This window comes from Simochromis diagramma, unplaced genomic scaffold (assembly GCF_900408965.1).
Source record: "Simochromis diagramma unplaced genomic scaffold, fSimDia1.1 OVJJ01000343.1, whole genome shotgun sequence".
Taxonomy (NCBI): Eukaryota; Metazoa; Chordata; class Actinopteri; order Cichliformes; family Cichlidae; genus Simochromis; species Simochromis diagramma.
The window spans coordinates 15088956-15112415 of NW_024386831.1; the positions used below are offsets into that span (position 1 = coordinate 15088956).

The following is a 23460-nucleotide window of genomic DNA, read 5'->3' on the forward strand; positions in this document are numbered from 1 at the left end:
TGATGACTTGTTTGAATAAATAAACCTTTGATTTGATATGTTTCAGTTGCACTTCACTCAAAATTATTGCTTCAATATTATTATAATTAATGCTTGAGAGGGTGAAGAATCATTTTTGTGAGTGAATAAAACTAAACTCCTAATATTAAGCTGACAAACTAACTTGCAGCCATAATCAGCATTCCTGAGCCTTTTTTATTTAAAGTTAACCCCAATTAATAAATACATAAATAAAAATAAAAAAAAAATCTGCTGACCAATAACTCCCCCTTTAATTAAAATCCCAGTTAAAAATCCAGTCCAAACCTTTCAGTTGGAGTAAATCTATATGCAGGGAGTAGTTGGCCTGTGAAGGACTAATTCCCTTTGCCTGTATCGCGACTGTATCTTATTGGAAATGTCGGCTCTGCCCTCTAGCGGTGTATGAAGGCATAAAATCAACTCATACCGCACATGCTCAGAAGGGCCCGGTTCAGCGGTTAGAGATCTGTCATAAACAGAGTGCGCCGTCACCTTCAGCCATCTTAACCATGTTGGGTGCCTTGGGACGGTGCTGCAGCGGGGCTCTGCAGGCTCTGAAGCCTGGTTTCAGCTCTCTGAAGACAATCCCCGGGAGAAATGCGGCTCTCTATTCCAGTAAGTAAAGTTTAAAACTGTGGCCGACTGTCAGCATTATGTGTCGCTTGTTACTACAGCCAGTAGATGCGAACCCGGCGGAACAGGCCTGTACCATTAAGGCTCCATTCTGAAGATCAGTGGGTATTTTAGCCAAACAAAGGATCCTAAAATACGAGCGAACCAGTTATTTAGGCATGTTTTTTCTTCAGGTATTTGTCTTTACTCCAGATATGTTTTACTTCGCTGTCTTCCATGAATGACCTTCGTAAGCGGGTCATTGTTTTGCCACAGACCCAGACGCTGTTCCAAAGTTTTAGTTAGTCTGTGTGCTTCAGTTACAACAGAATACGGAAGTGCATTTAAGAAAACCTAAAAATGTGGCAGTATTTTATAGGCAGGCAGTTAATCTGCCTGCCCTCTAGATGTACTTCAGTTCACTTGCATAGGTTAATTTAGTATGCACGGTCTCTCTGTGAAGCATGAACTGTTGCTGTCATGTGCTGCCATTCATTTCACTGTCCTTTCAGGCAGGGGTTATGCTGCCCCAGCTGCTCAGGCTTCGCTGGCCAATGGCCGGATAGTAGCTGTGATTGGTGCTGTGGTGGATGTCCAGTTTGATGAGGGCCTGCCTCCCATTCTCAATGCCCTGGAGGTGGCAGGCCGCGAGAGCCGGCTGGTGCTGGAGGTGGCACAGCATCTCGGTGAGTGTGCTGAAATGAGCCAGCTCAACGCTCCAGAGTGAATATTTGTCCTTAATGTCTTTCTTTGTGCATTCATTCAGGTGAAAACACAGTCAGAACCATCGCCATGGACGGTACTGAGGGTCTGGTCCGTGGTCAGAAGGTTCTCGACACTGGAGCTCCCATTCGGATTCCCGTGGGCCCCGAGACCTTGGGCAGGATTATGAATGTCATCGGAGAACCCATTGATGAGAGGGGTCCAATTAGTACAAAGCAGTGAGTATTGAAAGGATTTAAACTTTCCCACCCTCTGTGAATATCTCAGCTTGTGTCTGTTTTACTCAAATAAGAGTTAAAATGTGTCTTTACTATTAATGGGTTTGACAGATCATAAAGCACACATGGCACCTGTCTTATTCAATTGTAAGCATGTTTACAATAACAAACATTACTTGGCAGGACTGCTCCTATTCATGCTGAAGCCCCTGAGTTCACTGACATGAGTGTGGAGCAGGAGATCCTGGTGACTGGCATCAAAGTGGTAGATCTGCTGGCACCCTACGCCAAGGGTGGAAAGATCGGTTTGTTGATTTTGTTTTTGTTTTTTTTAAAATCCACATTTATTTTTTCACACAAGAATTCCTTGTTAATTTATTATTGTGTATGCTTCATTCCTTAAAGGTCTGTTTGGCGGTGCTGGTGTTGGCAAGACTGTGTTGATTATGGAGCTGATCAACAATGTGGCGAAGGCTCACGGTGGTTACTCTGTGTTTGCTGGAGTGGGCGAGAGAACCCGCGAAGGAAATGACTTGTACCATGAGATGATTGAGTCTGGTGTCATTAACCTGAAGGACACGACCTCAAAGGTCAGAGCCTTTTAACAAGTTAGATGTTAAAACATACGTAGTCATTGTATTGTAGCAGTAAAAGTTTGGTTTTTAGCTCTGCTGTTGGATTTCAGTTAAGTTTCCTGGGACTCTTGCATCGTGTTTCTCAGGTGGCACTGGTGTACGGTCAGATGAACGAGCCTCCAGGTGCTCGTGCGAGAGTTGCCCTGACCGGTTTGACTGTTGCAGAATACTTCCGCGATCAGGAGGGACAGGACGTGCTCCTCTTTATTGACAACATCTTTAGGTTTACCCAGGCTGGATCAGAGGTTTGAAATGGAATAAATAAAAAATACTTTTTGTTAGACCTAATAGTTATGTCATCTCACTTTAATATTTATATCATTATCCTTTAGGTGTCTGCTCTGTTGGGTCGTATCCCTTCTGCCGTGGGTTACCAGCCAACACTGGCCACTGATATGGGTACAATGCAGGAGAGAATCACCACCACTAAGAAAGGCTCCATCACCTCAGTACAAGTAAGAATTCCCAGGATGCTAATCCTAATTACATGTCAGCATGCTCTTGTTTTCTGGTTTATTTAAACTGATTTGTATTGCAGGCTATTTATGTGCCTGCTGATGACTTGACTGACCCCGCTCCAGCTACCACTTTTGCTCACTTGGATGCGACAACCGTGCTGTCCCGCGCTATCGCCGAGCTTGGTATCTATCCTGCTGTGGATCCCCTAGATTCAACTTCCCGCATCATGGACCCCAATATTGTTGGTTCTGAACACTACGATGTTGCCCGTGGTGTGCAGAAAATTCTTCAGGTAAGCTGTATGCCATAACAATTTATTAATAACAAACAATCAATACAAAAGGCAAAAACTAATGACTGTTTCTTTCCTTTTTTTTTTTTTTTTTTTTTTTTTTTTGTAGGACTATAAGTCATTACAGGACATCATTGCTATCCTTGGTATGGATGAATTGTCTGAGGAGGACAAGTTAACTGTAGCACGTGCACGCAAGATCCAGCGTTTCCTGTCTCAGCCCTTCCAGGTAGCTGAAGTCTTTACCGGTCATTTGGGCAAGCTGGTCCCTCTGAAGGAAACAATCAAAGGCTTTAAGAGCATTCTAGGAGGTAAAGTGCACCACTGATATAAAGACATTTTTTTTAAATGGCATCAACTTGGTGTGCTTTTTATAGTAATGGTTATTGTTGGTTTTTTTTTTTTTTTCTCTTCAAGGTGAATATGATGCCTTGCCAGAACAGGCTTTCTACATGGTGGGCCCCATTGAAGAAGTAGTTCAAAAGGCTGAGAAACTGGCCGAGGAACATGCGTAAACGATATCTTTCTGAGGCCGGAAAGTTTTGAGATGAACATTTGTACAGTGTAATTTCTATTTGAGGAACTTCTAACGTGTCATGCTAAGTATGTTTGTTGTGGTTCCATTTCTCTGGAAGATTAAATAAAAAAAAAAAAAGTAAATTGTGTTGTATCCATGGCTTTCTTTCTTTCTTTTTTTTTTTTTTTTTTTTCCCACCCTTCCCTCGAAATTGTCCACAAACATGCATACTTGTTCACAATAAATAAAAACCATCATACTGATTAGAAAACATACCAGATGTTTAGTCAATCATGTGGCGCAGCTTCCTATTCAGCTCCCTTTCCTGTGTGAGGAGGCTGTCACTGTGTTCCTTGAAGGCGTCGAAATCCTGTGAAAATGAAACATTTGGAACATGTTCTCAGCCTCGGTTTGGGCGACCATGAAATTTTGCAGACTGCCTATTTCAATGCACCTCTTTTAGCTTCTCGAACTTTCTCACAGATTGATCGAGAGCAGACTGGAGGGACTTCACTCTTGCATCTTTGTTAACAGCTTCTACTTCACGTGCAAATCTGAAAGTCGAGAACAAACGTAAGATCGCTCTCATTTGTGCTTCAGTCTTTCTGTGCGTGATCCTGGAAATAAATCTTAGTATGCCATGTTGAAGGATGTCGCAATTCCTAAAGTGTGTTAAGAAGAGAGAGGCTCGCTTACAGAAGTAAAAATGAAGGATGCATTTTTACCTTCAGTGTATAAAAGGTGAAGCACACAACTGGAATAGACAAATCACAGAGGAAGGAGTCCCTAAACTAATTGTCTGTATTTATAACTTTTTTCATTTATTTAAGATGATCAAACTTTCTGGCCTTCACTGTCACTGTGATTAAGAAACTTAGATATACCTTGTCATGTTGTAAATTAAAAGAATCGATCAATATAAAAGAATAGCATGAGGACTGCAACACTGGAGATCATAAAGTCTTAGTCCTGCAGTGCTGTAAGTAGCATAACAAAATTTATAGTGCAGATGTTAAAGATTCTCATTTGACACTTTAAAGTGATGGCTTGAGGCAAAACTGATACTTCTCTAGTGGGAAGGGCTAAGACACGAGGACAGGAGTAGAGGAGAAAATAAGAAAGTCAGTTAAACTTTAAAGTCTTAGAGCAATGTAACGTAAGCACTGTTAGTACCTCTCCAATGCCTCCAGTTGCACTTTCTTCTCTTCTTTGCATTTTGTCTCCAGGTTCTGGATTTCCTCCTGTTTCTCCTGCATTTAAGAGCAGTTTGTATGTTAATGAAGCCATTCATTCATTCATGAGCATTTGTGTGTGTTTATTAGTTAGAACAATGCTGTTTTTTTATTGACCTGTATCACTTTGCCTCTTTCCATAGAAAGACACAAAAACTTGTCCTTCTCCTTCATGAGACTTGTTATCCTTTCTCTCATTTTGATTTCATTCAAAGCTCGCTGTTCTTCAGCCTCTTGTAGCTGCAGCTTCAGTTCTGTTTGCAGAAAGAAAGACATTATTTTGTAAACTGTAGAGATAGACCTATAGTTTTCTACGCACCTTTGCAGTTGTCCACAGCCTCTTTGTGCTGCTGGTGTGCATCCTGTAGCTCATCGATTAGTGATGTTTCCCTGGCTATATGCAGATTTTCTTGTCCCAGGAGTTCCATCTGGCATCCAGCTAATTTCTCCCTTAAGTTTTAGTGTAAAATAATTCAAAAGAAATTAACAACTACATATTTAATGATTTTTATTACTGTTCAATAATTCTTGTTTTTCAAAAGTCTGAGATTGAATCTCATTAGATTCAAGCATTAGAGTTAATTAGAGTTAATTACCGATATTCCTTTCTCTTGTGTGCATATTTCTCTATCAGGAGTTTAACTTCTTCCTCCAGTTTTTGCACTAACACTTGGCTGTCATGTAACCTCTGTGAGAAAAGCGATTCATTCTCTGACTGCAGCTTTTCGTTTTCGAGTTTTAACTGGCTGTTATGATTTTTATACTCCTCCATGAAAGCAATAATTGCTTGATTGTTGGCAGCTAAATCCATAAATCTTTTCTCCAGTATCTTTGATTTGTTCCTTTCCTCTTCCAGTTCTTTCTGACAGCGTGCCACTTGGTCCTCATGCTCTGCATTGATTTTCTGCAGGGCTTGATATCGGAGAAACACCTCGTCGGCTCTGTTTTTCAGAATGCAGATCAAACTTGACTGCTCATCTACTCTGGACCTCAACATCTTTTCCTCTGTTAGATCCTCCGTGGGAAGACTTTGAAGTTTCCCAGGTGACTTCTGAATGCAGTCCATATGCTGTGAACAAAGGAAAGAAACCTAATGTTAAAACATGGCAATAACTTCTCTCACACCAATCTGACAAGGCAGGCAGCTGTCCATCCTGAGCCTGTGTATTTAGGCGTGTAGACATGGTTAATTCAACCTTCTCCTTAGTTAAAACTCAGCATCAAAATGGGGACGAAAAGCAATTTAAGTATTTTAAGTAGTTCAATTCATGATTCAGCAATTTAAGTAGTTCAAATAACCAGATGACTTGTGGAAAAGCATCTCTGAATGCAGAGCATATTAAAACATTGAAGCAGATTGTCTACAACAGCAGAAGACCATTTTAAATGGGGACAAGTCAGCTGGTGAGTGTATTTAACTCAGGGATGTCAAAGTCATTTTACATCGTTGGCCACAAACAGCCCACTTTGATCTCAGCCAGTGAAACTCCAATTTTAGTCAATGTAAAAAGAAATTTACTACACATTTAATCAATGAGATATCTTAATACAAGACAAAGAAGAGAAATTTCAACAGTATGTCTCAGTTTTTCTACATGATAAATAAATGCTGCGTAGTAATTGAAATAAATCTGTCAGCATGACTATTTGGGCTTCAATTGTAAGAAGTAAATGTATAAAATTACAGTCTATAAGATAATTACTTTGGTGTTACGTGAACGGCCATGGGATGAGATATTTATAATAAGGCAAAGTTGTAAAAGACACCTAAGAATATTGGAGCCTTCGCCGGGCTGATTCTGGCCTTACGTTTGACACCCCTGGTCTGACTATTAACTATAGCGGTTAAATGTACTAAGTGCAGTGCTATTGTTGTAGAGCAATCGTACAATTGCTCATAATTTTCTTTAAGTACACTACTGGGCTAAATGTACTTCTGCGACTAAACACTTTTAGGTAATTAACGGTTTTAGATACTCTGCGCATCTTAAAAGATCGCTAGCTTATACTTTTTATGTTAACCATCTCTTATTATTCTTTTTTAGCATGTTTCCAGTTTATTCACACACTTAGCTCATTTAAATTTATTCCTCATTTAAAGCATTTAAGTAATATAGCAGTACTTAAAGTTAAGAATTGTCGAGAAACTAAACTTAGTATTAGTTTGAACTAACTTTTTTGTTTTGCTTTTTTAAACACACCTTCACCTCGCTGCCCTCCATCTTCATGTTTTCCTCTGCATTGCTCTGTGAAACTGCCATGTCGAGTTCATATAATACAGATTTTCAGTCACATTTTTTCCGTACCTAACTTCCACTTTTCGTTGAAAATATCTTTTAAAAGTCTCGGTAGTTTCGGTTGCACCGTCGCTAATGGCAACCATCTTTGAACCGCCCTTTCTTCTGATTTATCGAGTCCCACTATTCGGCCGCATGAGGGCGATGTTGAGCTTATTATCGGCCGCCAACTTGGTTAACAGTAGGTTTTCTTTTTTCTTATTTTAAAAAAAAAAAAAATATATTATTATTATTTTAGTAGTAACAGTTTATATTTTTTATTTTTATTTTTGATGATTGTATTTTTCCGTGGGGCTAAATTTATATATATTTATTTTAGGGAGATCATTACACCATAATTCCGTTAGTTTACCATTAGATAATCTAATAATCGTTTGACCTCCTTTTGCAAAGCACCGCTACAAAGACTCTTAACAAAGTGCATTTTTGTCGTCATATGTGCCAGAAACATGGTCCTTGCTCGGGCTCTAACCAACCATACTGGGATTAAGCTCTCTGCCTGGGCCTTCTTGGACGCCCTAGAGGGCCTTGTTGTAGTTGCATGCTTTTTTATTTAGTCGCCCACTCTTTATTTTCCCCCCCCAAGAACCAGTAGGCACCCATTTCAATCCCTAAATCAAAGTGATAGCCCGCTGAGAGTGAAAAATCACTGGCACTGGGACGAGTCGGACCTTACTCGGCATTATGCAGATTCCAGAGCCCAGAGGGATTTATCGTGAGGGCCGAGGCTGGGTTGGGGGAGCGGCTGTCCTGGCCTTTGTGCACGCCCCTTTTCATCAACTAGCGGGCCAAGAAAGACAGAGGAAAGCAACAGCATCCCAGCCCCAGTCCTTACAGCTCCTCCATCTGCACAGCGGAGCTGGACGGACCAGCCAGGATGTGGAGAGCACTGCTACTTAAACTCCTTTTTGTCCTTATATGCTGTGTTACATGGCACCACTCTGAAGGTAAGTACTGTGATTTTTTTAAACTTTTTTTTCTCTGTCCACACAGGATGTTAGCTGAATGACTCATTGAGGAACTGCATAACTGCTGCGCTGCAGTGCACTTGTTGCACATAGGAAAAAAATCTGAGAAAACTGAAAATCAATCATATTTGATGGAATTTAAAGAGCAAAAGAAGGTGGAAATAGTATTGTTAATTCAAAAGCCTTTGGTTTAGTGCCTGCACTCAGGATGATACTGTATTTTTATTTTTTATTTATTTTTTAATTTAGCCACCAGGTAAAGTAATTCTGTCTGTGGCGCTAAATGCTTTTACACATAGTATTACTTTAAAGGTTGAGCACAAAGCCTTCCTCACACCGATTGGAAGTTATCTTGAGGAACTTTTGCCTGAGCTTTACTGTTGCTAGGTAACGGAAAAGAGCATGTGACTTACAGGCAATCTGCGAGGACTGTGGGCCACTGGTACAAATCTCATTCAGTGGAGCAGATTTTACGCTGCAAACCCACCGATTCGGCTCAGATTCCAGCTTTATTTTCTAATGCAAGAGAGAGAGAGAGACACACACACACACATGAAAAAAAAGCTCACACACTGCTCTTTATACGTGACAGTCTCATGCTTGTCTGTTGTGTTAGGAACACGGCTAAGATCTTACTTCTCAAATTGTAATCTGCTTTCTTTTTGCTCAACCCTTAGTATGTAAGCTCCTTACTGTGAATCAAGCAACTAATTACAGTGCAGCTGCTGCAGAAAGGAATCATTTCTAACCAAGAGAGAAACAGTTTCACGTTTTTTTGTTTTTTAAATAAACCTAAAGTGAGGTTAATGCTACAGCTTTTTTTTTTTTTTACTGTTATGAAATATCCTAGACCTATTTCCTCACTGGCTAAAAGGCAGAAAATCGGGCCTGTCTATATAAAAAACCCAACAAAAAACAAAGACAATATAACTGTACCGTATAACTGAGACTGTAGCATTTAAAAAAAAAACCACTTGGCATTTCCTTTGAATCTTGGCAGTTGCATGCAACTTGAAGATGAATTTTGCTGATGACAGCTGAAGGGCACAAAATGATGACTTGAGAAAAACAGCAGACGTCCAGCACACTTAGTCAGCTTGTGCATGTCGATCATTAGCTTGGATTAGTTGACTGCTTAAATATTATTTATTTATCTTTAACCTGAATTTATGAATGACCACTCCGTGTTAAACCATATTGCTGGACATTGCCTCCCTGGCTTCCCTGGCCTGCTTTGTCACTTAGAATATAAGATTGGTGATGGCTTGTTTTACTGTGAGGGGGGCAGGGTACTTTCTAATCTCTTCCTGATCCTCCACAAAAATCCTTTAGTTTGATAACTGTTTCTTCCAGGACCTTCTGGAAAACATTATCCAGGCCTTGAGCTTGATACTACTACTGAATGCTTACACTGGCATTAATAGCTAACGTGACTGTTTGAGAAGATTTCATGGTGTTGGTTTATTAACTATTATCTGCCATTTCTGCTGTTTTGGATGTGTTTTGTCAGCAAGTTGAGCTGTTATCTCCAATTATCATTTACCAGGGAATCTTAATAGCCTATTAGGCGCATAGTGCAAATTTTAATAGCTCTATAAATTGCTTTTATTTAAATATACTAGTAAACAACATGCAAATTGCAAGACAGATTACAGACTGAAACCTATTTTTAGTTCCAGTCTGTAATGACGTCAATAAAAATGTTTTCCTTCTTGTTGAAACTTTTCGAGACTTTTCAAGCTCAGCCAGCACGTGCACCTTAAACCTTGTGCCTGTGGCCAAGCGTCTTTCCGGTGTAGGAGCCTAAGTCTGCATGCAACAGTAACACTGCGGGAGAAACTGGAGCACAGTTGACACAAATTGAGAGCAAATCCTTTTGGTAGCTCCCCCGTTAAAGTCCACGTTAAAGACACCAAGGATGGAGTTTAGCCTCCAACCAGCTGCTTCGTGAGCTGTGACACACAGCGTAGAGGAGAAGTAAGATGTCCAGTAGCTGTGTTATTGGGTTGTGACAACTTAATTTATGATTCCTTTCACTTACTGTTTTGTTGGTCCATGCATCAAAAAGCTGAGCATTCCTCGATTCCAACCAGACCAAGGCTTTATTCCTCGCCCTATTTATGCCTTCCTTTTGTTCCCATGCCACTGCCAAAGCTGCCTCGTTTTTTGTTTTTTTTTAGACGTTTTTGAGTGTAGCACTAAGAGCCAAAGTCACTTGTTTGGCAATTGACTGCATTCTGCTGCATTGATTTCCATATGAAATGGGCAGCAGCACTTCGCTCTGACAGCGTTTCATGCTGCCAGCAGACGTTTTCTCAACTTTCCTCCGCTCACATCCATTGAGTGCAGAGGGCTGCACCAAAACAAGACGGCACTGATGAAAGCGTGAAGACTTCTTTTGACATACCCCATGTGACAAGAAAGAGATGTTTCACAACAGCAGTGGACAGACAAGTTTTTTTCTTTTTGTCAGAAGGTGGCATATAGTATGTTCTTCTCTGGTTCTGCAGCTTGTAAGGCTTACTTTCCTCTACTTTTTTTTTGGACGACACTTCAGAGTTACGAGTTTGCATCACTGCTCACACCTCTGTTGTGCCATTGTAATTTCACAGAGGGATTTAAGGCGTTTGGGGGACTTCATTTGGAGGAAAATTCCACTCGTGCGCTTCTTTGTCGGGCGTTCTTATCCTCATCCTCAGACAGAGCAGTGCTCTTTCCTGCTGTGGGTTTAAGTTGCTAATTAGAAAAGACAAAGCCAGAAGGAAGGGGAAAGGAAAACAACAACATTACAGAAAAGCCTCAGCTAAAACTCTCATTAGAAAACACTCATCATCACCGCCCCCACACACACACACTCACTTAAAAAAAGCATTCTTAATAAGACCTTTGCTTTGTCCTTGCTTAATTTTGACTGACTTTCTCAGTTTAACAACATAATTTAAGGATTTGGAAAAATGTTCTATTGTGAATGTAAGAAGAACCCTAACACAAGATAGTGCTGTTAAAGGTTCGGCATCAGTGCACGGTATCTGTCACCATTCCCAGAAGTAATGCTGTCAGGAAACACTGGCTGCATTTGAAAGCATCCAGTAGATTGGTTTCTTCCTGGCATACTGGCCTTTAAGGTGTCACTGTGTGCATTTATAGCTTCTATACACCTCTAGATTTATTTGAGTGGTAGAAGAAGTACTCCAAATACTTCTCTCTTTAAGTAAATAAGGAGAAATACATAAATGTTAAAAGACTTCATTGCAAGTAAATCTTCAGCATGAAAACTGATTTCAGATAAATGATGTAATGTAGTGCCAGCAAGATGTAGTCAAAGCAGAAGACTATAAAAGAAGTGTTTGCCCTCCCTGAGTTAAGTATTGTTACATGTAATATCATTAGATAACTAATTGGGAAGCATCAATGGGTAAGCAGCATGCTACTTGCTTTTACTTGCTTAAAAGTTCCCGAGTGAAGCATCATGTCACAATAAAAATTGTCACCTTAAAGTGTACTTACTTACAAATCACGATTATATTCTTATTTAAGTCTTAATGAAACATTTTTTCTGGAAAAATCACTTTCTTTTAGATGTTTACATTGATAGGATTGCGTCCAGAAACCTCTAGGATCATTGACTTGTAACAACGACCTCCTTTGAGCAAGTTTGTGAGCAATTTTATCATTAGTAAACTGAGCAGGAAAAAAGGTTTGCTTCCTGGATAGCTGCTGGCAGAGTTAAAAATGTGGCCCTTTTTTTTGTTGAGTTGTTTGTAAAGCAGTTAATTGGAGACAAGAAGGCAACCTACACAACTATTTTAGTGCAGAAGCACCGGCAGTGACCACACAACTGCTTTAGAAGCAATCAATCATTAAAATAGTCCATAACTCAAAGCAATGATAAACTCTTGGCGCTAAATATAGTCTGTGTTTCCTTTAAATAGCGTTTAGTACCATCACTCAACTGCCCGCTGGCTTTTCTGACCTTGCAGACACCTTTTCACTCAGTTAAAGCTGAATTGCACCATAAAAATGTTTCCTTGTGGCCAAAACCATTATTGTGAAATTGTAAAGGCATGATATAGGTTACTAAAGCCCTAGATTTTAGATAAAAACTCTCGATTTTTAAAAATTCTCAAGAAGATATTTGATCAAAGGGGAACGTTGTTTTCAAAATGCTGGATAAGACAGGACAGAGACAGACCCCCAACCCTGAGCATGCACCACCAATCACCACCTCACACTTCCTCTCATAAAGAATTTGGGTTGAAATGGCTGCGGTACCACCCAGTACCAGTATTTATTCTAATTACATTTCTGACTGGACAGGAAAAGCATGCACCATAAATCAGGCTGTCAAAGAGCCCATCAGAATTGCACATTCCTATTTGAACGGGGTCTGATGGAGTGCTCTGCCTCTGAACTATGCTGCTTGAATCAATCTCTCCTGGTAAACGTCAGGGAAGGTAGAGCCATGGTACCTTATCTCTACCATTGCCCCTCAGTGAGAACATCAAAAGGAAGCTTGGGAAGAGCGCAGTGAAGGTTGTGTAACTGTCGGTTGGATGGCTGGCACGTTTGTCTCCAAGGCTCATCAATGCTGTTTGCAACAGACTATATCAGAGAACACCTACCCTCCCTCCCCATGGCCTGTTTTTCAATGCATATATAAAAGACAATTGATTCATAATTTGTTTGTATTTATTTATGTTTTGTTTTGGACAGGATGACAAACAGGAATAGAACTAAAATTGAAATTTAACATAGAATGCACATTTTGGGGAAAAAAAGCTTAAGTTGAACTCAAGCTGTGATTGCATGCAGGATGTGAATTGGGGCAGTTCCGCTGCGGGACAGGTCGATGTATCCCCGGTGACTGGCACTGTGACGGGACGTCAGACTGCGTCGATGACTCTGATGAGCACGACTGCCGTGAGTTACTTATTAAATTGCATTTTTTGCCAATATGATGCCTGCAAAGGTTTTAATATTTCATGTACGATGCTTGTTAGATGTGAGTGCTTTCGGTAGTGGAAGGAACTAAATCCTGCTATCGATGAAAATATATTGCAATAAAGTGTTTCTGTGTGTACAGTAATTAGTAACGTTAGTGTGGTTGTAGCTAAGCACAAGTAAAGTATAAGTAATAAAAAAATACACTTGATCAGCAGTAAGATTTGTACTTCTGGATTTCATTCGGGAGGCGTAAGTAATGAAATGCTCTGTCTCACAGCTCAGGTAACGTGTGATAGCAACCATTTCCAGTGTCTGAGTGACGGCGAGTGTATCCCAAACCTATGGGTGTGTGACGATGAGGAAGACTGTGAGGATGGCTCAGATGAGAGGCAGCACTGCCGTAAGTATATTACATCATTATCAGATTATAAAGGGAGCTGTTCAGTGATTAAGTAAACCTATTAAAAAATACTTAGAATGAAATATTTGAAATAATTTGAATTCTTGCAAACATAAACTATGGCCATGTGGGATTGGACATTGAAATGATTAACAATGACCCCCCACATAGTCTGTGGGACTGAAGTAAGGTACGGTGATGACTTTTAAGTCCCTTTATCTACAATAAAATGAAATTTGAACTGCACATAGATGAATACAAACTTTTTTTTATCTCTTCCTAGCTGGAAGGACATGCACCAGTGGCCAGTTCAGCTGCAGTAATGGTGCGTGCATCCCAGGAGAGTACCAATGTGACCGTCTGGCAGACTGCTCAGACGGTTCCGATGAGAGAAATTGCCGTAAGTCTTCTCCAAGGTGGTTCCCCCCACTTTTTTTTTTTTTTTTATCTCAGGCTCCTGTGGCATTTTAATCAATTTGTTAAGATTAAGAGGCTCGCTGACTGACAGAATGGACCACAATATGCTTCTTGTTGTCAGAGGTTGATTGCAGATTCTTTGGTGGATTAGTCAAGCTGAAGTTCAGCTGCTATGCCATTATTGTGCCGACATGGTAGACTCGCAGCACTGCACACGGTGGTAATCTCACAGTTGCATAAAGAATGCTGTGGCAACTGCTGGTGCTGTGGTGGTGCTGTTAAATGTTAGTCTCTTATCCCTCCTATTCACAGAGCTTTTCACGTGTTAAAGGCTGAAAAGAGCACAGTTGTCAGGTTGATTTAAATGCATAACATTTGCCTGATGATGGGTTAATCTTACAGATTATCCCGAGTGTACACAGCTGAGGTGTGCCAATGGGGCCTGCTACAACCGGACCCAGAGATGTGACCAGATACTCGACTGCCGTGATGGCTCTGATGAGGCAAACTGCAGTAAGGAGACAATCAATTTTGGTGCTAATGCATCAAGTGAAAGACGTTTTGGGGTCTTCCAAAAATACAACCAGAAACATGACAAAATCAACAAATCAAGTCCTTTTTTGTTCTCTTTCTGCTGTGATTTCTTTAGCACAGCGCTGCAATGCAGGCCTGTTTTCATGTCATAATGGGATGTGTGTCCCTCAACGCTACGTCTGTGACCACGACGATGACTGTGGAGACCGAAGCGATGAGCTTAACTGCAGTATGTGGCTCCCGTCGCTGTCACCGTCACTAATTACAGTTATTTTGGTGCAGATAAACAAATGTCTTATTCCCCCCTTGCTCTGCAGCATATCCTACATGTAGAGGCAACTACTTCACCTGTCCCAGTGGCCGCTGCATCCATCAAGTCTGGCTTTGTGATGGAGAGGATGACTGTGAAGATAATGCAGATGAAAAAGGCTGTGGTATGTATACAGTAGCTAAAAAAATCAGTCAACGTTTATCTGATTTATCTGTAAAATTAGAATGAGAAGCCTTGGTACTTTAGCTGGACAAATAGCATTGAAAGGGGTAAGAACTGGAGCTGTGTAAACCTGATTCATCTTTAGTCACCATGGTTGGTTTGGCTTAGAGTGATACTATGCCTGTGCTCCCTTAAGTGTGGTATTCAAATGCCTCTTTGTGGCACAAGATTGTGCAGCCCCCCAAAGTGCTTTAGAATTCCTCCACATGGCTGTGAAGAGTGTGTGTTTTTAAAGGATGGGCTGCAGAAGCTCTCTGAGCCCCCATGTGACCCCCCTCAAAACTCCACTCCTTTACGTCAATTTAAAGTGACAGCCATTTCCCGGACAATGACCCAGCCACAGTTTTCTTCAGATCAGAACCACTGAATATCTGTTCTATTCCCAACAACTGTACCACCTTTAAAACTTTTTCCAGCTCTGTTTTTTATTGTTGCTTTCCCTTTCTGTGCATAATCCTGCAAAGTGGATGAATTTCTTTTTTTATCTACAGATAATGTACAACGGGAGTGTTACCCAGGAGAATGGCCATGTCCATCTTCTGGCCTGTGCATCCCCTTGGACAAGCTTTGCGATGGGACGCCTAACTGTCCAGATGGAGAGGATGAAACGAACACCACTGCTGGACGCAACTGCAGTTAGTATCAACACAACCAGTGTTGTGTACTATTGAGTACACATTAGGAAATCTAATCTCACAAACGGTGTCACTGAAGAATATATCAGCAGTCAGGTTTCTTTTTTGGTCAGGTATTTGGAGATGTGCCTCCCTGAGCTGTGAGCATCACTGTCATGCTTCTCCTGATGGTGGAACTTGTTCCTGTCCTTCTGGATACATTGTCAACAGCAACAACAGTCGCACATGTATAGGTAGATACTGTAGCTATCACTAACATCTTTGACTAAACAGTGGTATGGGTGAGTTGGGATTTTTTTAATGCTTTTCACTATGACAGAAATATGTTTCTTTTGCTATGTTTCTAAAAGCCAAACATGTGTAGTTTATGTTGACATCTTGATGCACCAAGTCATGTGACGGTAGAAGTATGAGTATATTTTGAACTGTTGTTTTTTTCAGGGTGATATGATTATATGGAATACATCTTTAACAACTTCAAAAAACCAAAGATTGGGTGCACAAGTTTTCATTTATTTTGGATTTTCTCTCATCCACACAGGGTGAAAAGTATGCACACAGGCTCAAATATACACAGTGGTGTGAAAACGTTTTTGAGTTTCTGATTTCCAGTGTTTTTTTTCTGTTTGACACACTTAAATGTTTCAGATCATCAAACAAATTTAAATATCAGACAAACACAACACAAGCAAAAACAAAATGCAGTTTCTAAATTAAGGTGTTTATTATTAAGGGGAAAAAATCTAAACCTACATGGCCCTGTGTGAAAAAGTAATTGCCCCCTAATCCTAATAACTGGTTGGGCCACCCTTAGCAGCGACAACTGCAATCAAGCATTTGCGATAATTGGCAATGAGTCTTTTATAGCACCAGGGAGGAATTTTGGCTCAGTCTTCTTAGCAGAATTGTTTTAATTCAGCCAGGTTGGAGGATTTTTGAGCATGAACCACCTTTTTAAGGTCATGCCACAGCATCTCAGTTGGATTCAGGTTTGGACTTCAACTAGGCCCCTTTAAAGTCTTCATGTTGTTTTTCTTAAGCCATTCAGAGGTGCTGGTGTGTTCTGGATCATTGTCCTGTGCATCAGCTTGGGTTCACGAACAGATGGACAGACATTCTCCTTCAGGATGTTTTGGTAGACAGCAGAATTCATGGTTGCAATTACCACAGCAAGTATTCCAGGTCCAGAGGCAGCAAAACAGCCCCAGACCATCATATTACCACCACCATATTTCGCTGTTGGTATGATGTTCCCTTTCTGAAATGCTGTGTTAGTTTTATGCCAGACGTAATGTGACACACACCTTCCAAAAAGTTTGTTTCGTCGATCCACAGAGTATTTTCCTAAAAGCTTTTGTTTTGTCAAGATGTTTTTATGACAAATGTGAGAGGAGTGGGTTTATTCTTTCTCTCATGGATGCCATTTTTGCCCAGTCTCTTTCTTATTGTTGAATCTTGAACTCTGACCTTAACTTGTGACATGTGAAGTCTGTGGTTCTTTAATGTTGTTCTGGGTTCTTTTGTGACCTCTTGGGTTAGTTCTTGCTGCGCTCTTGGAGTACTTTTGGTAGGCTGGTAACTTCTGGGAAGGCTCACCACTGTTCCAGGTTTTTTTCCAGTTGTTTATAGTGGCTCTCACTGTGGTTCAATGGAGTCCCAAAGCCTTAGGCTTTGTAACCCTTATATTATAAATAAGTGTCTGTTACCATCAATAAGCTTTTTGTGTAATTTGACCACTCTTCTTCGCAGAAATGGTAGAATACATTTAAACTGATTGGTTTCCTAGCAAAGACTCAGATTTTAAGTGTAGCCCATAAACTTTCAAGACCATTCCAGAGTGTTGATGTTAGTCTGCTTTATCCTTTCCAAAAACCAGTTTTGATGCGTGTTTAGGGTCATTGTCCTGTTGGAACACCCAACTGTGTCCAAATTGTAACCATCTAGATGTTTATCTGAGGTGAGGTTCAAGAATTTGGAGGTTGTCCTCCTTCTTTATTCCATCCACTTTGTGCAGTGTATCAGTACCACTGACAGCTAAACAGTCCTTGAGGATGATGCTACCACCACCATGCTTGACAACTGATACAGTTGTCTTGGGTTGGAAAGCCTCGCATTTACTTCTCCTCTTGTCATTGTGGCCAAATACCTCAATCTTTGTCTTTGTCTCAGTCTTTTGTGCTTATATACAGTCGTTCAAACGGATGATCTTGCAAGTTGTTTAGAAGTCATGATCACAACCAAGAACTTAATAGACTTGTCAAATTAAAATACATTGTAGAACCTTAAGCACCACTTATTAAACAATCTAAGTGAAAGTATGTGTATATTTGAGCCTGTATGCATACTTTTGACCTTGTGTGGATTAGAGAAATTTCAGAATAAATCCAAATATATGCATCTAATTCTTTAGAATCCATAAAGATGTATTTGCTATAATCATACCAGCATGTTTGAAGAACAATTCAAAGAAATTATTAAAAACCTAAAATAACTACAAAACACATGTCCATGATTAGTGTATGTAAGCTTCTGATCGCAGCTGCAAGCGCAACAGACCAGGCTGAGATTCGGCTCTCGGGTGTGTTTGTGTATTCAAATAAAACAACAAGAGTTTAGTTCTCACTTGCTGATACTGATTTCTGTTTAAAGATTTTGACGACTGTTCTATGTGGGGCGTGTGCGACCAGCTGTGTGAGGACCGGATCGGCTCCCATCGTTGCAGCTGTCGAGAGGGCTACATCCTGGAGCAGCACAGATACTGCAGAGCTGATTCCTCTAGTAAGTGTCACTTTCTCTCTGTTTAAACAGTTTAACATACATAACAAATGTTCACATTTTGAAGGTTCGAATGATCTAGCCAAATGAGGTCTATTAGCATAGACACCTCTCCTTTTTGGCAGCTACTGAACACATTGTGCGAGTTTCTTTGTGGTGCATTGTTGCGTAGTAAATGTTGTTTTAGTTTGTCTCTAGCCTTTGTGTAACATAGAAAGAGTGTTGTCCGAGAGGCTGACCTCTGTGCCTTTGGCTTTAGTGAGAAACCTGTGTAAAAAATTTGGCTGCGTTCTTTTCTAAGGTTTTGTATTTTGTTTCCCTTGCAGCTGGAGTCCCTTCCTTGATATTTTCTAATGGCAGAGACCTGCTGATAGGTGACATCCATGGCAACAATCTGCGCACTTTAGTTAATTCACAGAACAGAGGGATTGCAGTGGGAGTCGATTTTCACTACAATCTTAATATGATCTTCTGGACGGATACCATCCAGAATAAGGTGTTTTATAAAGAACTGTCACATTCATTGTTTTGTTTGAGCTTTTACTTCTGTGTTAGTCATTCATCTTTTAGAATGTAAGACCAATTTCTTGTTTGTGCAAATGCTCGAGTTAGACTCGCGCTGGCCAGGACCAAATTCTTTCAGTCATCCTATAAGATATCAGCAATGTTGATACTATAATAATGGGATAGCTGTTGGCCCCATTGTGGCTGGGTCATAATGAAGGGGAAGTAGATATGGAGTGGAATCCAAATGGCCTAATCTTGAAACCTGTCTGATAGGCTGGTATGATGTTCACATACCACAGTGCAATTTTTGTAATTCAATCCTGTAGGATCTAATCACGCAGTATTTGTTTTCAGTGACACTGTCCATTAATGTGGATTCTTTGGCCGGGTAAAATGTCTTTGTTCAGATTATGTCTTGGCTTGTCTCTGCTTTAAACTGTAGCCAATTAGCTGAAAGGGTGACACTGTGCTTGAGGAAGTACTTTTACTAAAGTAAAAGTAGCAATACAAAATAAAGTGAAAGTGTTAGATTTCAAACCATACTTAAGTAAACTAAAAAGAAATAAAGTGTATAAAGTATTTATTACATATCAAAATAGGCTTTGCCAGTATGCAACCTTTTACATTATACCACTGGGTTTTAGTACTGGTATGACCCGCATTTTAACATTGCAGCTAGTTTTTCCTGCACAGTGTTTCCCAGAAAGGATTTAGTCACAGCATGATTGGAGTTACGCACATTGTGGCAGACAGGGTTTCATTTCCTCAAACCTAATAGAGATTTTTGCTGATCAAATGCTCAGAAATAACTGTATATATTTCTTTTGAAGGCATTTTTCCTTTACTGTGTTTCCATTGCAGGAAAAACCCAGGTACCTTAGTAAAAACCATGGTTTACTCATTAAATATGGTGTCAGATTGCTTAAGTAGCTTGATTATACAGTCATTATGTCACAATAGGTTTTAATGTTGTTCTTTGTTTTAAAGTAACCACTACCTACAGCTGTTAGATGAATTTAGGGGATTAATAACTTCAAATTCATTCATTTGAAATTCTAATTTTATTTAAGTACAGTTTTTTAAATATTTCTTTTCTCTGTTACTTCTCACCTCTAAAGCTAGAACAATTATTTGTTTGAAAAAGTTGAGTTTCACAGGGCTCTATGCCATGATTAAATAGCTTGTAGAGCCTCCTGTTGTAGCGATAACATGACGTGCTGTGTTTTCAGTGCTGTATATTATGGCCAAAATCTCCGCTTTGGTCTCCAGATGGAACTTTGCGAACAGTGATGCTACTGTGTTTCAAGGGAAGAGGTTTTTTCCAGGCAACCCTTCCAAATGAGCCTTGATACTTGTTCAGTGTTTTTCTGTTTATGCTGTCATAAACTTTAAATTTAACATGCTAACTGAGGCCTGTAGAGTCTGAGATTTAGCTCTTGAGTATTGTTCTGTTTGACCTTGGGGTAAATTTGCTGGCATTCGCTCTCATGAAGATTGTGGTATTGTGTTAACACACACCTGAATGCTGCAGACCAGCAAACTGAAAAAGCTTCTGCTGTTATAGAAGCGCTCACACGTGCTGATGATCAGATAATCATTAGATTAGCAGCACCTGGCTGTTGCTTACCCTCTTGATTCCTATGTAAGCAGCAAAAGTGTACTTAGTTTTTCACAGTATTACACAGAGTCCTGTGAAAACTTTCTCACATGACTTTACCGCTGACTGGGCATCTGTGAATATTAGCCACCTCCATGGCAGCATGTCCGATTAAAAGTAGGGAGAGCACAAACAGGGCATGTGAATGCAACCGGAAAGGTTAAACTACCAGGCTATTTCCACATCTTCAGTTTCTCTTTAAACAGGTCAGTTGAAATCCTGCTTTTAAGACGTGTGGATCTTGTTTCAAATGAAGCAGAGCTGCTAAAAGCAGTGCCCGTCTAACCACCTGCACACTGTCAAGTTTTCCAAAAATCTGTTGAATTCTTAGTAATGGGAGACAGAAACTTGACAGAAATGTCAAAAGCCAGAAAACTTAAATAAGCAAACATACACTGTCTGATGCTTCCTTGACACTTGACTGTTCTCGATTGCACTTAAATACTTACTTGTCAAAGCTTTAAGCTATAACTGTATGCCAGTATGCAATCCACATTCATACTGGCTTTAATTTCAGTGGTGACAGACAAAATCTTGGGCCTATGGTCTTAAAAATACATACATAAATAAAAAATAAAGCTAATATTAGGGTTTACTTTAATGAGACTGGACAAGCATTATATTTAGATTCACTAGAAAGCAGATGAATGAAGCCTATAAAATGTTCCTATATTTTTTTCGTAAAGCGTGACCACCTAAAGACTAATATTCTGAAAACAATGGCATCTTTTGTGTACAGGTGTTTTCCGTGGATATGGCTGGTTCCAACATGCAGGTGGTTTTAAATGTATCAGTTGACTACCCTGAGAATTTGGCAGTGGATTGGGTGAACAATAAACTGTATGTAGTGGAGGCCAGCGTCAACAGGATTGACATGGTGGACTTTGATGGAAGTAACCGGGTCACACTCATCACTGAAAACCTCGGAAACCCTAGAGGACTGGCGGTGGACCCCACTGTCGGGTAAGCACATCTCCCAGTTTCCATTCATCTGTGCTTCCATTCCCAATCCCCACATTCAGTATCTGTCGTGCTCCATTGGCATGGAATAATGGGGTGGAGGGGGGGGGAGGCAGGTGAGATTAGCAGATTGCCCTGGGTGGATTAGTGAGGAGCAATATAAGTGATGACCCTTATTGTAATCCAATAGTTTAGTTCATGGGGGAAGGAGAGCCAGGTGGTTACAGAGAAATTGCTTATCCTAAATTAATGTACAGCCACCCACGTTGGAGACATATAGCTATTCTGTAGATGCTGGATTTAATTAAAAGAGGAAAATCCTTTAACAATTTTGTAGGAGTTTCTGTTAGACAATACATGTGCTGTACTTTTTGTATGTAGAAGCTGTGATCTAATAATCCCACTTCAATATATTCCCCTCCTTTCATAGGTATATGTTCTTCTCAGATTGGGAGTCACTGAATGGACAACCGGGCCTGGAGCGGGCCTTCATGGATGGAACCAACCGCTATGGTATCATTAGCAGTAAATTGGGCTGGCCAGCTGGTATCACACTAGACATAGAAGCTAAGCGCGTCTACTGGGTTGATAGCCGCTATGACTACATTGAAACTGCAACCTATGACGGCTTGCATAGGTAAATACTTAATCAAATGCAACAAGTAGTAAGATTTTTCATTTATATATTCTAATAGATAAACATCCCTAATGTTTTTTCTGATAGAAAAACAGTGGTTCACGGAGGTACTGTGATCCCTCATCCATTTGGCATCAGTCTGTTTGAGCACAATGTCTATTTCACGGACTGGACCAAGATGGCTGTGATGAAAGCCAACAAGTTTACAGATAGCAGCTCTGAAGTGGTTTACAGAACATCTCAGACCCCACATGGAGTAGCAGTGATACATCAGCTGAAGCAGCCACAAGGTAAGACCATCAGAGAAACAAATCTTCATTATGATGGTCCTGATGCTGCTCATACTTCTCATGGTTCCTACTAATGTAAAGTATAAGTCTACCCAGATTATATAAGTTTTCCAGTAACCTGGATTGCTTTCTTTTGTGTCCAGTGCCAAACCCTTGCAGTGTAGACAGAGGTGGATGTGAGCAGATTTGTGTCCTGAGCCACAGGAGTGACAATGGAGGACTGGGTTACCGCTGCAAATGTCGCATGGGCTACGACCTGCATGCTGATGGCAAGCGATGTTTAGGTAAGAGATTATTTCTGTGTTTAATTGTTGCAAGTTTGTTTGTTTTTTTGCAGACTTTAGTATGTTTCTTGGTTTAAAATGCCACAAATACTGTAGTGTGTATACAGAAATCAACATGAGTTTTATACTGTTTTCTACTCAGCTCTGTGTCACTAATGCCTGTTTTCTTTAATCTTGTCTGCTGATGTCAAACCCACAGCCGTGAGACAGTTTCTGCTGTTCTCCAGCCAGCTGGCTATAAGAGGGATCCCTTTCAACCTCTCTACTCAAGAGGACATCATTCTCCCTGTTACTGGATCCCCCTCCTACTTTGTTGGAGTGGATTTTAGTGCTGAGGATGATGCCATCTTCTTCTCAGACACAGCCAAAGATATTATCTATAAACAGAAGGTGGATGGGACAGGTGAGCATCTTGTATAGCTGAATTTAAACTAAAGATATGGCATAGAAAATGAAAAACATAATAGCCTTATTATGTTTGCACTGCCTTCCTAGCGTGGAGCTCTACCACATGATTTTCCAGGCCGACCCTGGGAGTTAAGGGGGTGCTCAAGAGGGCCAACTGCTGCTATGGGGGAGGGAACCGACAGGAGCACAGATCGTGTAAAATAGATCATATTTCATATAACTGATATCAGCCTAAAGACCTGAAAATAGAAATAATAAGGACCAAGAATTTTTGTTATGAAGTGAAAGTAGCTACTATGTCACACACACACACACACACACACACACACACACACACACACACACACACACACACACACACACACACACAGACACACACAGAGGAAGAAAGAAAGAAAGAAACAGCACTGCTCTGATCAGGGGTGTTGTTTTTGGAGTTGCTCTAGTTTTTTCTGTCCGGTCCGGAAGAGGAAAATGGAAGCTGACAGCCTATTTATTTAAATGTGTTCCTCTTTCATCTCTATGTTAAACGGTGCTCTGACTGC

The 23460-nt window shown here is 40.4% G+C and overlaps 3 protein-coding genes across 6 annotated transcripts in view; 2 read left to right on the forward strand and 1 right to left on the reverse strand.

Annotated features, from left to right (window-relative positions):
* The first annotated feature begins 469 nt into the window (after window positions 1–469).
* Window positions 470–3610, forward strand: LOC120731237 (ATP synthase subunit beta, mitochondrial-like). The gene is made up of 10 exons (XM_040028158.1): window positions 470–636; window positions 1146–1319; window positions 1400–1574; window positions 1758–1879; window positions 1980–2164; window positions 2296–2454; window positions 2542–2664; window positions 2748–2960; window positions 3070–3271; window positions 3378–3610. Exons 1-10 carry the CDS (start codon window positions 531–533, stop codon window positions 3473–3475), a joined length of 1557 nt encoding a protein of 518 aa, XP_039884092.1. The 5' UTR covers window positions 470–530; the 3' UTR covers window positions 3476–3610.
* On the reverse strand, window positions 3038–7104 carry zgc:172182 (coiled-coil domain-containing protein 89). Of its 3 annotated transcripts, none has more exons than XM_040028162.1 (8): window positions 7016–7104; window positions 5306–5778; window positions 5029–5159; window positions 4827–4963; window positions 4651–4727; window positions 3932–4031; window positions 3754–3847; window positions 3038–3231 (listed from the first exon to the last, which is right to left on the reverse strand). In XM_040028162.1, the coding sequence occupies exons 2-7, from the start codon at window positions 5773–5775 to the stop codon at window positions 3761–3763; spliced, it is 1002 nt and encodes a 333-aa protein (XP_039884096.1). In that variant the 5' UTR covers window positions 5776–5778; window positions 7016–7104; the 3' UTR covers window positions 3038–3231; window positions 3754–3760. The 3 variants fall into 3 exon arrangements, with proteins under 3 accessions (XP_039884096.1, XP_039884095.1, XP_039884094.1); XM_040028161.1 differs by having other exon boundaries at window positions 6911–7085; XM_040028160.1 differs by having other exon boundaries at window positions 6884–7085.
* Window positions 7105–7182: 78 nt separating this feature from the next.
* Window positions 7183–23460, forward strand: part of lrp2a (low density lipoprotein receptor-related protein 2a) — a 53039-nt gene continuing 36761 nt past the window's right edge. For both annotated transcript variants that reach the window (XM_040028156.1, XM_040028157.1), the window contains exons 1-16: window positions 7183–7953; window positions 12787–12894; window positions 13196–13318; window positions 13602–13718; window positions 14138–14248; window positions 14385–14498; window positions 14587–14703; window positions 15254–15397; window positions 15511–15630; window positions 18047–18175; window positions 18499–18668; window positions 21076–21299; window positions 21727–21933; window positions 22021–22223; window positions 22367–22507; window positions 22707–22910. In XM_040028156.1, the coding sequence (XP_039884090.1) occupies window positions 7884–7953; window positions 12787–12894; window positions 13196–13318; window positions 13602–13718; window positions 14138–14248; window positions 14385–14498; window positions 14587–14703; window positions 15254–15397; window positions 15511–15630; window positions 18047–18175; window positions 18499–18668; window positions 21076–21299; window positions 21727–21933; window positions 22021–22223; window positions 22367–22507; window positions 22707–22910 (2302 nt within the window). In that variant the 5' untranslated portion in view covers window positions 7183–7883. The remainder of the gene's footprint in view (window positions 7954–12786; window positions 12895–13195; window positions 13319–13601; window positions 13719–14137; window positions 14249–14384; window positions 14499–14586; window positions 14704–15253; window positions 15398–15510; window positions 15631–18046; window positions 18176–18498; window positions 18669–21075; window positions 21300–21726; window positions 21934–22020; window positions 22224–22366; window positions 22508–22706; window positions 22911–23460) is intronic.